Below are 13,846 nucleotides of genomic sequence, written 5' to 3' on the forward strand. Positions count from 1 at the left end.
GACTAACTGACATCTTGGTGTACTGATGGGATCACAAACATCAACCTCAATCATTACTTGATGGAGACCAACATCAACCTCAAATAGTGGATAATTACATGATAGGGTAACATCGATATCAAACAAAGGATTGTTCACAAATTGAACTATACCCATATGCTGATTTGAACTAGGTAACTATACTATAGGAGACATGACGTGTAACCTACTCCTTTTGAATTGTATCATGCATCTATAACCAGTAGCATTAGTTTTCACTTGGGTAGGTGGATCATTCCTTTTTTTGTTGCAGGGCTTCAGAACATACTGAAATTCTGGGGAATTATCAATGGAATTCGTGGGGTTTTGGGTCACCTGATACACTTCTTTTTACTAGGGCCCAAGTCGTTCATAAGACAAGTCAAAGGTGGGGCCAGGGAAGGCGGGGCCTTATGAATAGTAATGGCACGGGGTAGACATAGAGCTAGGTGAAAATGGTAAAGCCTTATCATGAGCCCTTGTGAGAGCACGATCCAATCATTGCTTCCACACGAACACTCATCTACTCAGCTCATTACTGCTTTTTTTACACCATTATCTCCTTTGCGTGGTGTGAAGAAGCCTTCTAGCTCTATTAGATCTACTGGGCTATCCAGATGTGTTAGATCCCGTTCCGGATATTTACACCAATGACACTTCTCTGCGAGAGGCCAGAGACAATATAGTGCCTCTACACATTGGCATGCATATCATTCACTGACTGATTTCTTTTCACCTAAGAATGACTCCTAGTCTCTCTTAGCATTTTCTCTATCTCTCTCTCTCTCTTTATTTGTTGTCATTGTTGCTTTGGTTTTAGTCATTTCTTTTTGGACACCTTTGTGTGTTCCTGTTGGTGTTTGCCTCACTTTTGTAATCTTTCAGTCCCATAGACCTTTTTTTGGTCTTTTGTTGGACAGTAATATCATTATCTTATCTTATCTTATCTTATCTTACAATCAAGGACATCTTTGATAATAAATTCTAGTGAGTGTAATAGAAAGAAAGGGATAGAGATCAAATCATGATTTTTAAAGTGATTAAGGAAGGGCATGTTGTAGTAATAGTAAACCCCAAACTCTCTCTCCAATGTAAAATAGTCATGATAACAATACACACTTGGTCCAATGTGGTTGGTAAATTCTCTTTCAAAGCCACTGCAGAGTTTCATTGATTGTTCTTTGCCACAAAAGAACTGATTAAGGCTAGACACATCCACAACACAATTTGTTGTCTTCCATTTTTGACCATCAACAGGCTGACCCATGTCTTGTGCAATTACTTCTTCATTGATTTTAAACAAAATGCCACCCATTGTAACCCTCTGCTCCACCCAAGAGGAGGGGAATTAGTGTGAGAGGCTCTCATCATAACCAATCATAAACTCAATGAAAGGAGTAATTTCCCCTTCCTTACAGATGTGCCAAACAATAGGGTTATTATTGTAATTGTCGTATCTATTAGGTTTTACTTGGACCCGGTCCCCCCCTCCCCCATATTGAAATCCACCAGACTATTAGTTACAAAGCCACCAACCAACAGCTAAGGAGAAATTTGCAAAGTTGGGGTTGTTTCACATGTTTATCAAGAATGACAGACACTAATCCAAATAAAAGATCAAAAGGGCATGTAATAATGATAATTACTGCACCCGTCCAAAGCCAGCTCAAATAGGCTAGATTTTCTGCGTGAATTGTCCTTTCTCCTATACAAACAATGGTGAAAAATAATTAAAATCCAATGACATAATCTGGAGAAATCTATAAAGGAAACTTTTAAATAAATATTCTGTACCCCAAAAATTTCACCTTTTCAATTGTTCATTCTCATTGATCGCCACCACAAAACCTCATTATTAGGCATGAGGCAACATAGATTTGTCAGGTAGAAATAACATAGCTTCTTTGTGATGTCCCCTTCTAGCTAGAGACATCACTTTAGCTTGTGATTAGCCTATCAGAGACCCTCGTAGGCTAATAGGATTGGATAGAGGGTCGCCTTGGTGTTGAGATCTTCCAAGAACCAGAGCAGAGTACTCTTCTAGGTTGCTAGAGTTTGTTTATGATGAGTTTTGCTTTGAGTTTGGCTTGGTCAAGCTATTTTTAGCAGTTTTGGAGTTATAAAGATAGACCCCTACTATTTTTAGAAAAGGGGTATGGTCATATGCAGTTCTATCATGTTAGCTCCCAGTCCAGACGACATTCAAAAATGTTGAGTAATAATGGAGATATTAATGTTTATTTAGTTAAAATAACCATTATTGGTTTTGAGCCTATATTGTTAAGTTATAATATATAACTCAAGTGAGGGTCATGATATCATAAAAGGGGCCATTGTTTCAATTAATTGTGGGTCCAAGCTTATGGAAAAATTAAAAGGGATTTTCTAAGTTTTAATGTAATAACATTTTTTATGTTATTATTATATCTTTTATCCCACATTGAGCGTGGAGACTCATTCTGGAATTGAGGAGTCCTTATAAACAAACCTTGTCTTCCTTTAAGAGGAGGTTATGAGAATTGCTTAAAAACTTTTCCTTGTGAAATTTCTTGAAGTTGTGGCAACAAGGGTTTCTACAAGTTTGAGAAGAATTCAGACTGTGGAGGACGTAGTATCTTCAGAGTTGATGCAATTTGAGGGTGTGAAATATCACTTGAATTTTGCCTGTGAGTTGGCTTCATTCTGGAGTCAATATTATGTTTCAGTAGGAGAGAATTGGATGAATCTGTTTACAGGTTGGAAGGGATTATAACAGCAGCTACAGTGCCATGAACAGTGCACTACAGTACACGTGAACAGTAACATGCTACAGTGCCGCCGTGAACAGTGCGCTAAAGTGCTGTGAACAATACAGTGCTACAGTGAATTAAAAATTAGAGATTTAATATTGTAGTTTTTGATAGGCGCTGCCCAAGGAGGAAGCAATCAGCAGCGTGGTTGCGTATTGGAGACAAAAATCAGGTTTTTCCAACTATTAATGATGATGTTTTTAATGTATTCTTCCAGCAATAAGTATTGTACAAACATTAGGAGCCATCTGAATAAATGAATTTGATTAGCATTATAATCAGATTTGAATTATAATTTTAAGTAGATTAGTTTCAATATTTGTATTTTCTTTTCATCAACTCAAAAACCCAAAAACAGCATAAAACATTTAGAAACATGTTTACCGCATAGGTTAATTAAGAATTGCACACAGACAATGAACACGAACACAAACAACAGAACTCTTCTTATTATTATTCGCATATGCCAAACAGTACATTATGTTTTGATATCATGATTACAATGCTTCCCGAAGGGGTTATAAATACTTTCCGAAGAACATTCCTGAAGGAGTCTGTCGACCACATACAACATGTCGCTACATAACAAAAACCTTTCCGAAGGGACCCGTCGGCTACATAACAAGAACCTTTCCGAAGGAACCCGTCAGCTGATACACAATTTCCTTTCTGAAGGGACCCGTCGGCTAATACACAATTTCTACCAACGACATCATCCCCCCCATAAAGAAAAGTCATCTCCTGACGACTATTACACAATCTCTGAGACAAATCAACAACCAAAATACATTGACTGACTAACTGGTCTTCAACACTGTCACCTTAGCCAATTTGACATTTGACCCTGATAGTCACCTGTGCCGCTTTCTGCCTTCCAATTCTGAGTACACTGAACCAAGTGTCACTGCACTACCTCCAACTGGATGATCAGCTCCTCCCGAGCTCTCTACGCATCCACCAAGACAGCCTCACGGCCAACACCTACTCTCAGTGCCTCTGGTACACAAACACTCCATGCCTGTAGCAGCTCCAAGTCTTCTCAACTGGTCAGACTCCCACGACTGATATCCGCAACGACTGGGGGTCCAAGGGGCAACGCCCCCGGCGGGGTCGAGGGGCAGCGCCCCAGGTGCTGCCAAAACCAAATCAGCACTCTGAAACCCACACAAAACTGCACGGAACACACCATTTTTGTCATTTTCTGTCAATTCTACACTCTTTATGGCAATCGCTAATGCTTCCCCTTCCCTTTGGTATCCTCCGTTACTCATTCTAAGCATGCCTGATGTGTCAACGTTTTTTTTTTTTTTTAGAAAACCTCCTGTCACTCTTCTGTGCTACCAATGTACAACTACACCATACATCCTCCACCGTATCGACTCCTTCCTCATGCAATATCCTCAAATGTTACTAAATTCGAATGTCATATCCTGCAGAAGTCGTACGCCTAGACACCAAATTTTGGAAGGCTCTTCCTCACGCCAAGCTCTGAGAATATTAAAACAAAACTTTAATCTTTCAATTCCGTACGCCAAGTCTTTCAATCTTCAACAATCTGTACACATCCCCTTCTGCAAAATCCATACGCAACTGGAAGCTTTAAATTTGCAAATTCATATTGAAGCACATAGGGAACTTTTCTATTGAAATCCGTACTGTAGCAATATCCTTCCTTATCCTCAATTCTGTGAAAATCCGTACTTTGAATATGCTGAAAAATCCATACAGTGACCTGGCTCTAAAATCCATATTACAACTGATGAAAGAATCTGTACACTGCTTGCTAAAACTCATGCGCTGGAACCTCCAAAGTCCGTCGGTAATTAGATTTTATTAAACCTGTGATGAATTCAAAAAACCGTACGGTGGTTGGAACCCGAAATTCGTACGCTGCCCACTCACAAGAAATCCATATGCTGTTAAATCATTAGAAATTCGTACACTGTCTCCACAATCCGTACGGCAACTGTGAAAATATCCGTACGAGAACTGTCTTCAAAATCTGTACGGTGTCTGCCCACTAAAAAATCCTACGATAGCATTTAAAAATCGTATACTGCTTTCTTATTATAAAATCCGTACGGTGAACCAATAAATTTCGTACACAACCTCCAAAAACCGTACGGTGAGCAGGTTAAGAATCCGTACAGTGCCTTTTTTCAAATTTTCAAATTTTTTTTTTGAACAACTATGTACAATATTTACATATGTACAGTACTTACAATCTTCTCTTAGTTGTTCGTCCATGGAGGTGCGTTACTTCTTTCATGGCAAACATTCAACTTCGACCTGTTCACTGTGTCGGCAACTTCCTTTCCATCTAGCATCCATAGTTTTATTGCTTCGTTATCACCCACTTCCTGAAGCTGATACGGCCCGACCCATTTCATTTGAAACTTGCCTGGGTTGATCTCATTCCATCCGTCATACCTCAATGCCAACTGTCCTGGTTGAAACCTGCTACGCCTGTTCTGTGTCATCTCCATATCGCCCAGTTTGTTCCCGAAGCTCCGTACCATGGACTCCGTCAGCTGCCCCTTCTGGTTGTAAATAACTCATTCACTCCGTACTGCTGCAACTTGTATTAAACCCTTCCGCTTTGTTTCCTGTGTGGACCGTATGATGTGTCTTCCTTGCTGCTGGCACCTTTTTGCTATATCTGTGGTTTGACGTAATACTTTCTTCCTGCACGGTCGTAGAGTGGAATCTTTCCTCCTTTTGAGTTCGTACTGTATGTTCTTTCTTTCAGCTTCAGTCATACCCGCATTTCCTTCTTCAGCTTCTCTGTGTTGCTTCGAACATTCATTTCCTCCTTTGGCTTCTCCATGTTCCTTCGGACATTCATTTCCTCCGTCGGCTTCTCTTTGTTCCTTTGGACATTCATTTCCTTCTTCGGCTTCTCTGTGTTCTTTCGGACATTCATTTCCTTCTTCGGCTTCTCTGTGTTTCTTCAAACATTCATTTCCTTCTTTTTTACCTTCGTCGATCCTTATCATATTACAACTTGGAAAGAGTTCGTAGTCCTCTATCTGCCAGTGGTAAAGACCGTTCACTGAATCCAGATTGTCATCTGTCGATCCTCCTTCTAACCTAAGGACTCCCTCCTAATCTGGTTCCATATTCTGCCTCCTTTCATCCTCTTCTTCTTTGAAATCTGACAATAGAGCTTCTTCCTCGACCATTTGAGTGTGTAGATCGATGAAGTACCTCCGCCCTTTGCTTTCAAGTGATAATGAATTTTTCTTCCAATCGTGCTTCGGCTTGGCTTGTATCAGCCACCCCCGGCCCAGAATGGCATCGTATCCTCTCCGCTTCAATGGGATCACGACAAAGTCCAATAGGAACGGTTGTGTTCCAATTGTCACTGGTTGCGCTGTGAGTATTCCCAATGGCTTGATTTCATGTTGATCGGCTGTTAGCAGCTGGAATGTAGGCGGCCATAATGTCAGCTGTCCCAACTTTTTCCAAGTGTCTTCAGGCAACACATTGACACCGGACCCTCCATCCACAATTGTTTCCGTCAATATAGTCCCAAGAATTCCCATTTCGACGACTGCCGGATGGCGTCCGGATGAGAGGGCTAATAGCATCGGATCTTCTGCTCTTGCGCCACTTTCCTTCCCCTTTTTGTCCGCTGTACTTGCTCCACTCTCCTGCTCCCTTCCATGTTCTCTTGGTAGTTTAGCAGCGGGAACAATGTTTGTGAGTGCCGATCAGAGCTAAGGCATAGTGAGCAACAAATCATTTATCTTGATGGGTATCTCGGCTTGCAATATTTGCCGTACGATGTTCTGTTCTGCGCAGTTCCGTATGGAGGTACTAGGTGTGTCCTTCAAGTGTGCCATTTCTATCTGCATTGCTCTCTGGATCTCTACCCGTGCTTCCTCCAGTCTCTTCTTTTCCTCCGTCGGATCAGGGTATAGCTTTGCTTGCTTCCGAGTGATTGCCAAAACTTCTTCCTCGTCCGTCCCGATGGTAATCAAGTTTACTCCGGACTTCAAGCACTTAGCATCGTCATGATCGCCAGGTCCACACCATCGGCATAGCAACTTCAGTGTGTTGGCCGTTGTGCACTCTCGGGCAAAGTGACCCCATAGATTGCATGCGCGGCATTGAACAATTGGCTGACCATTGGCATCATATTGAATTCGGCTCCTTCCGCCATTATTGTTGCCGGTATTGTTGTTGCTGCTATTGTTGTTGTTTTGACCGTGCCGGTTGTTTTTGTATCCGCCCGATGTGGCACCTTCCGTACTAGTGTTCCCGTTCCCTCCTGACGGGGATGCCTCTTGCGTGAGGAACATTTTCTATGGTGTTCTTGATTTCAGGTTGAAAGGAAATTCCTTTACCGAGTGTCCTAGAATCTGGCAAATCTCACAAAATTGATCTTTTGGGCAGGATCCCTTCGTATGGCCTTCTTTCTTGCACTTCGTACACCATAGGTCATTGCCCTTAGTCTCCTTGTTCATGTTTTTGAACTCTTTCATCATCCGAAGCATGTCCTTCTGAAGAGAACAGACTTTCTTGCTGCTGCCTTCATCGTCATTGCTATCTTCTCCTGAAGGCTCATCGTCATCTAAATTGGATGAGCTGGTCTTCTTCTTCTTCTTTGTCTTCTGTTCACTTTCGAGGTTCAATGCCCGATTGTATGCTTCAGTATATGCCGATGGTGGCACGATCTTCATCTTTTTCCGCAGCTTTGGGTGAAGGCCTTCAATGAACCATCTTTTCTGAAGCCCATCTGCCGGCTTATTCTCCATTTTACTGATTAAGTCCTTCAACCTCCTGGCGAAGACCCGTACTGTTTCATTCTTCTTTTGCTTGGTATTGAATATCTCCGCTACAATTTCATTATCGTCACGCAGAAGTTGAAATTCTACGATGAACTCCTTCTTAATGTTATCCCAACTCTTTAACTTTTGTGGATCAGTATCAGTAAACCAATCAATCGCAACACCCCGTAAGGCAGCGAGAAATTGTCGGATCCATTCATTTGTATCTGTTATGCCATTTGCCCTCCAGATTGTTTCACATGTTTTAGAATGTCGAATGGGATCAGCTGCTTCATCACCATCAAATTTAGGCAACTTTTCCTTCGGACCTGCCATTATCACTGTATGTTGAGGGTTTTGTTGTGTACCTACGCTGTTTTGCACTCCCGCGCTGTTCCGCACACCCGCGCTGTTTTTGGCTTCCGCGCTATTTTCAACACCCGCGCTGTTTGCAACACCCACACTGTTTTCAACACCCACGCTATTTCCAACACCCGCATTGTTTTGCACACCCACGCTGTTTGGTGAAGAAGAGGGTTCGTCAACTGAAGCTGTTCGTTCCGGAAGTATATCTCGCACAAAGAAGTCACTCCACGCTCGTGCTCCTTCGGCACTTCGAGCCGTGCAAGTCGATCTCCTTCCGTTAGGATTCTCTTTCCGTGGCGTATGCAGGTTCAGAAACTCCTCCCTCGCTTCTTCCACCAAAACGAGCCACTGTCGAGTCTCCTTCAACAATCCTTCTGTGCTCTTGTTTCCGTCGGCAATCTTCTGAAATCTTCTTCGACGCTCTGTCTGCTAAGCCAAAATTAAATTTTCTTGCGCAATGCGTATGTCATCATTTTCCTTCAACTTATTCTTATTCTTGTTCAACTGATTCGGCATTTAATTCATATCCGCCTGCCTGTGTACCAGGTCCATTGGGCAACGGCGCCAAATGTTTACCGCATAGGTTAATTAAGAATTGCACACAAACAATGAACACGAACACGAACAATAGAACTCTTCTTATTATTATTCGCATATGCCAAACAGTACATTATGTTCTGACATCATGATTACAATGCTTCCCGAAAGGGTTATAAATACTTTTCGAAGAACATTCCTGAAGGAGTCCGTCGGCCACATACAACATGTCGCTACATAACAAAAACCTTTCCGAAAGGACCCGTCGGCTACATAACAAGAACCTTTCCGAAGGAACCCGTCGGCTGATACACAATTTCCTTTCCGAAGGGACCCATCGGCTGATACACAATTTCTACCGACGACAAAACAAACCAAAAACAATTATTACACCCAGGTAAACAAACAGTGATCAGTGTAGAGCCTATTTGGGGTTCTTACATTCTTGCAAGGGTTTGGAGTATAGGATAAACTCAGACAAGAATTCAAATTTGAATATTGCCCCACCTTGCCATTCATAGCCCAAGTCACCCAATAAAGGTCTAGTACACCATTTAGTACTTTACATTAGGAACATGTTGCGTTTTCTCCTTCCCTGTAAAGGATTTTGTTGCATCCGGTAAGGCATTGCATTGTCTCCAACAGCAAAGGCCCTCCTTCTTCAGCCCCATAGCAGCTATAACATCAGCAACAATGCTTTTGTCTTTGAAGGTGTGTTGCAGAGTAAACTCATCAAAGCCTGTTAGGAGTGGTCTTATGTCTTTAAGGATTTCCTCCATCCTCCAGTCATCCATCATGGTTCCTCTCATGTCGTCAACAATTAACTTCGAGTCCCCTTCAATCTCTAAAACTTTTGTGCCAATGGAGAGTGCAATCTTCAGTCCCCGTAAAAGGGCCATCCCTTCTGCTTGGTTGCTTGTGATGCTTAAGTTATTTAAGTTCTTAGCCTTGGGTTAATTACACAAGACTGCTTGCCTCAGCTGAGGAACTAGTACCGACTACTTAGAGAAACTGTTGAAATTTAAAAGAGCATCAATATTAACAGAGAAGTTGGGTTAATGGTACATGGAAGCCTATTATTGCCACTTTAAACAAAAAATCATAGATAATATTAATTCTTGCCAAACATGTTTCCTTTTTTTTATAATAATAGGCCAGTGTGAAATTAATTTTAGTATAATATGAATAGTTTATCTCTGCTATTAATGAAGTTGTTCTGAATCAGTTTTGCTCACCTTTAGTGATAGGTTAAGTTAGAATCTGGCATTCTGAAGTGTTAGATCTACAAACACTCATTTTCTCAACATATTCTATTGCAAAGTCATTTGACCATATATGTTTAAGTTTCTTGCTAGCGTAATTTCTTTACACAAAGCTAGGGTTAATTTTCATTCTCAAAGTATTTGCCCAGATCTCCCTTCTTTGATTTTGATTAACGATACTAATTACAGATAACTATTACTAGAGTAGAAGATCTTCAGTTTTGTTTTTACTATTTAGCGTCATCATTTCCTATTACGTAAAATGTGGAAGGCTTATCTATAATTTTTCTTTTTCAATTTAATATGAAATTGATTTTATTTTCAGGTAATAGAGACTTTGATAAAAAATTCTGGGGAGAACATCCATTTGCAAGTAGTTGAGAGAGGAATTCTAAATGAAATGGTGAAGATAGTGAAGAAAAAGGTATGCCCAGTTTTCCTCTCAGTTTTCCCATAAAACCTGGTATTTTTTTGTTATTAATTGATTGTTTGTTCATGTAGCCGGATAAGGAGACACAAGAAAAAATATTGGCCCTTCTAAATGAATGGAAAGAATCTTTTGGGGGACCACGAGGAAAATTTCCACAATTTTACGAGGCATACCATGAATTAGCTGTACGTATGATATCTTGCCAAATAATAAAAATCCTCTTTACGATTGGACCACAAAAAAATAGATGCATTTACTTTTCCATTCTTCTTTGTCATCAGGACAGAAAGTTTTTCTTTTTGGTTTGTAAACCTGGGCGTCTATTAATTTCTAATTTTTATGCTTCTCATATATTAAACAGTAATATCAGAACTTGCTTTTATTAACCTTAACAATACAATAGACAATCTTCTTAGCATGCAAAATATCACAACAATGTTTTACTTATACCAAAACATAGTCATAAATCCAATCTCATTGGAGATGTAATACAAGGAAAAATACAAGAGGCATCTCTAAATGGATATTCGAAAATGAACAGATTGATGGAGAGGATGTTGGGTGTGTGGGTTGGAAATAATCATACAAAAATATTGCCATAATTTCGTAACACAGTAAATATTCTTTCATATGCATAGTACATACTCTTATGTCAACTAATGCCATACTAACAAATGCCTTATGTTGAAAGCTCCCCAATTAGTTTTCTTAGACAAAATCTGATATTTGTTTATTTTTCTTGCCTTTGGCCAGCGGTTCAAAAGTTTTGTTTTTTTGCAGTATATGAATTTTTTGTGCTTCTGCTTTATTCTGATTTTTTGGAATTTTTTACTCAGTTGCCAGTTTGGATGCCGGTTTGAAATTCGTTCAAAATTTATAATGTGGTGGATTTGAATTTGTTTTGGGTTTGTCCGTACAAAAACACATGTTTTTAAAATATTAGTATACTAATATTTTGATATTGCTATCAGGATTTAACTGTAGTTCTTGAGTCAAACTCATTGGCCCATGTTTTATAAGTAGTTATTCACATGAATCCATCTCTCATGAGAATAAATGGAACATTTAGCACTCATTGGATCTAGGTCATGCTCACTGAGGTGAAGCACTAGGACTTCCTGGGGTCATCCATCCCAAGAATACTCCAGCTTGAGCGCACTTAACTACAGAGTTTCCTCCATGCTTAAACCCACTCTACTTGCAACCCCATTTGCAAAACCTTCACCAAGTGTTGTGCCTTGTTAACCATTCATTAGAAAGCCCCTTAAGCTCATCAATTGATAAGTACGAGATATTTTCCACAGCAAGTAAAATTTTTGCTATCAGGATTCAAACTCATTGACCCATGTTTCATGAGTAGTTATTCAAATTTTGATAGCAATATTAAAATTTGACTTGTGGAAAATATTTCCTACTTATCAATTGATGAGCTTAAGGGGCTTTCTAATGAATGCTTCATTAGGCACAACACTTGACGAAGGTTTTGCAAATGGGGTTGCAAGCCGAGTGGGTTCAACCCTGGAGGAAACTCCGTAGTTAAGCGCGCTCAAGCTGAAGTATTCCTATGATGGGTGACCTCCCAGGAAGTCTCGGTGCTTCACCTCAGTGAGCATCACCTAGATCCAATGAGTGCTAAGTAGTCCATTTATTCTCATTGTCATTGGTAAATATTGTGTAGCCAACAGGTTGATGTTGTCGGTAATTGTTATGTAACCGACAGGCCCCTTCGGGAAGCTTTTTGTTATGTAGCCGACGGGCCCCTTCGGGAAGGTTCTTCGGAAAGTATATATACACCCTCCAAGATCGTTGTAATCATCATCATAAGCATTATGTAATCTCTTTGGCATATGCAAATAATAAAAGGAGTACTGTTGTTCTTGTCTATTGTCTGTGTGCATTAATTCATTTACCCTTACAGTAAACACTCATGAGAGATGGATTCATGTGAATAACTACTCATGAAACATGGGTCAATGAGTTTGACTTAAGAACTACACAGTTAAATCTTGGTAACAATATCAAAATTTGACGTGCTGTGGAAAATATCTCCTACTTATCATATTAATCTTTGCCATTAAAAAGTTTATTTTATTAATTTTAAAAATTGAACAGGAAAGAGTTGGCCCAAAACAAGAGTAGCAACATAAGAAGGTACTAGAATCCTTGGAAGAACATTAGAAATGGGATCCATTAACAAATTTCCATCCAAACAAAACGAAACCAACAAAATGTACAAATTATTGATTCTTGAGAGTACCCCTTCCCTTAGAGTGAGATCATAGTGTCATATCAAATGGAACATCATTTTCTTTCCACTCCTTTTTCCTTTTGACAGTGTACCATCTTCAACTCTAGCTACCTCATTCTCCCAGTCGGTAGCATTATTGGGAAGCAACGTTTGAGCCTCAATATCTGTATTCTCTTGTTGGAGCTGATCTACCCCATTTGGAGTCACCGCAAGTCCATGAGATGACCTGCACTTCTCTCTGCCTTTTGGGGTGGCCGCCCCAGTGTTTTGCTGCAAGTCCCTGCCAATCTCTTTCAAATTTATGATTTTCTTCTGCATTGTTGGTTGCTCATCCTGCACAAAGAACCTTGCAGGCCTCCTAATCTGTTCCCTCGTGACAACCCTAGAATAGCTCTTCCGTTTCTGTCCTTTTCAACCATTTTATGTTGTAGAGTGGCATCTTTCCACCAAGAAACCTTCTTCTGTGTAGTCACTTTGTTACACTTTGCAGCCATGTGATCTTTGGAAACATTTCCTGCATATGAAGGACAATCCTTTATGTCCAATGTCTGTACCCAATAGCCTATGGAAGTTTTAATCATAATTTCTGCAAGTAGATCATCATAAATGTTCATTTCCACTAATATGCATACATAGGTCGAACAAAAAAGATTTGAGAATTCCTCATCAACCATCAGAAAATTCCCCAACGAGTTCCCAATTGCCTCCAGACATGAGTCAAACCACAAATGTAGAGGGAGGTTGGATAGTCTAACTTAGATTGGAATCCTGGAGAAGGATTCAAAATTTGGACAAAAACCTAGGTGCAAGGGTTTCACTTTCAACATCATTTCATATGTTTCTTCCCAACATCAGAAATGCTCACACATTATCTTATTTCTATCCTGAATCTTTTCAAAAACCACAATAAAATATCCTATTGCAGGTGGATAGATTTGAACACAACCCATAAGCATGGTCTCTCAGTTATCCAAGCATGTAGTTCTTGCAAACTGGGCCAGAGATCTCTAAACATACCAATCAAAGCTAGCTTAGACAACCACAAGCCTATGCTCTACCTCTTCATTTGCTGCTGCATCCAAATCAGCTGACTTGGTAGACAACATCACAACAAAGCCCTAAAGGGCACTTTACAACCGTTCCTGTTGTAATTGCTTTGATTCTTGGATTGCACTTTCCCAAACTGGGCATCATTGGTTCCAAATCTTCCCTCCATCAGTTTAGTGTTGACAACTACGCCCACACCTTGCTTCCATGCTTTGCTCGTTTGCCAATAGGAGCTAGATAATGGGTTCCCCTTCTCATTCTCATTTTGGTTATCTTGTGCTTGTCTGACTGTGGCATTCCTCTAAGGGGTTGACTGTTGTGCAAAACAATGGTGTGAGGAGTCTCCATTTTCCAATTTGAAGTCCCACTTCTGCATT

General features: G+C 40.2%; 1 protein-coding gene across 3 annotated transcripts in view; it reads left to right on the top strand.

The window, feature by feature from the left end:
- LOC149555448 (TOM1-like protein 4) overlaps positions 1-13,846 on the top strand; it is a 171,652-nt gene that overhangs the window by 74,861 nt on the left and 82,945 nt on the right. For all 3 annotated transcript variants that reach the window (XM_089829510.1, XM_089829508.1, XM_089829509.1), the window contains 2 exons: positions 10,070-10,168; positions 10,246-10,359. In XM_089829510.1, the coding sequence (XP_089685636.1) occupies positions 10,070-10,168; positions 10,246-10,359 (213 nt within the window). The remainder of the gene's footprint in view (positions 1-10,069; positions 10,169-10,245; positions 10,360-13,846) is intronic.

This window comes from Cupressus sempervirens, chromosome 5 (assembly GCF_028749045.1).
Source record: "Cupressus sempervirens isolate cs-2001-9-10 chromosome 5, ASM2874904v1, whole genome shotgun sequence".
NCBI lineage: Eukaryota > Viridiplantae > Streptophyta > Pinopsida > Cupressales > Cupressaceae > Cupressus > Cupressus sempervirens.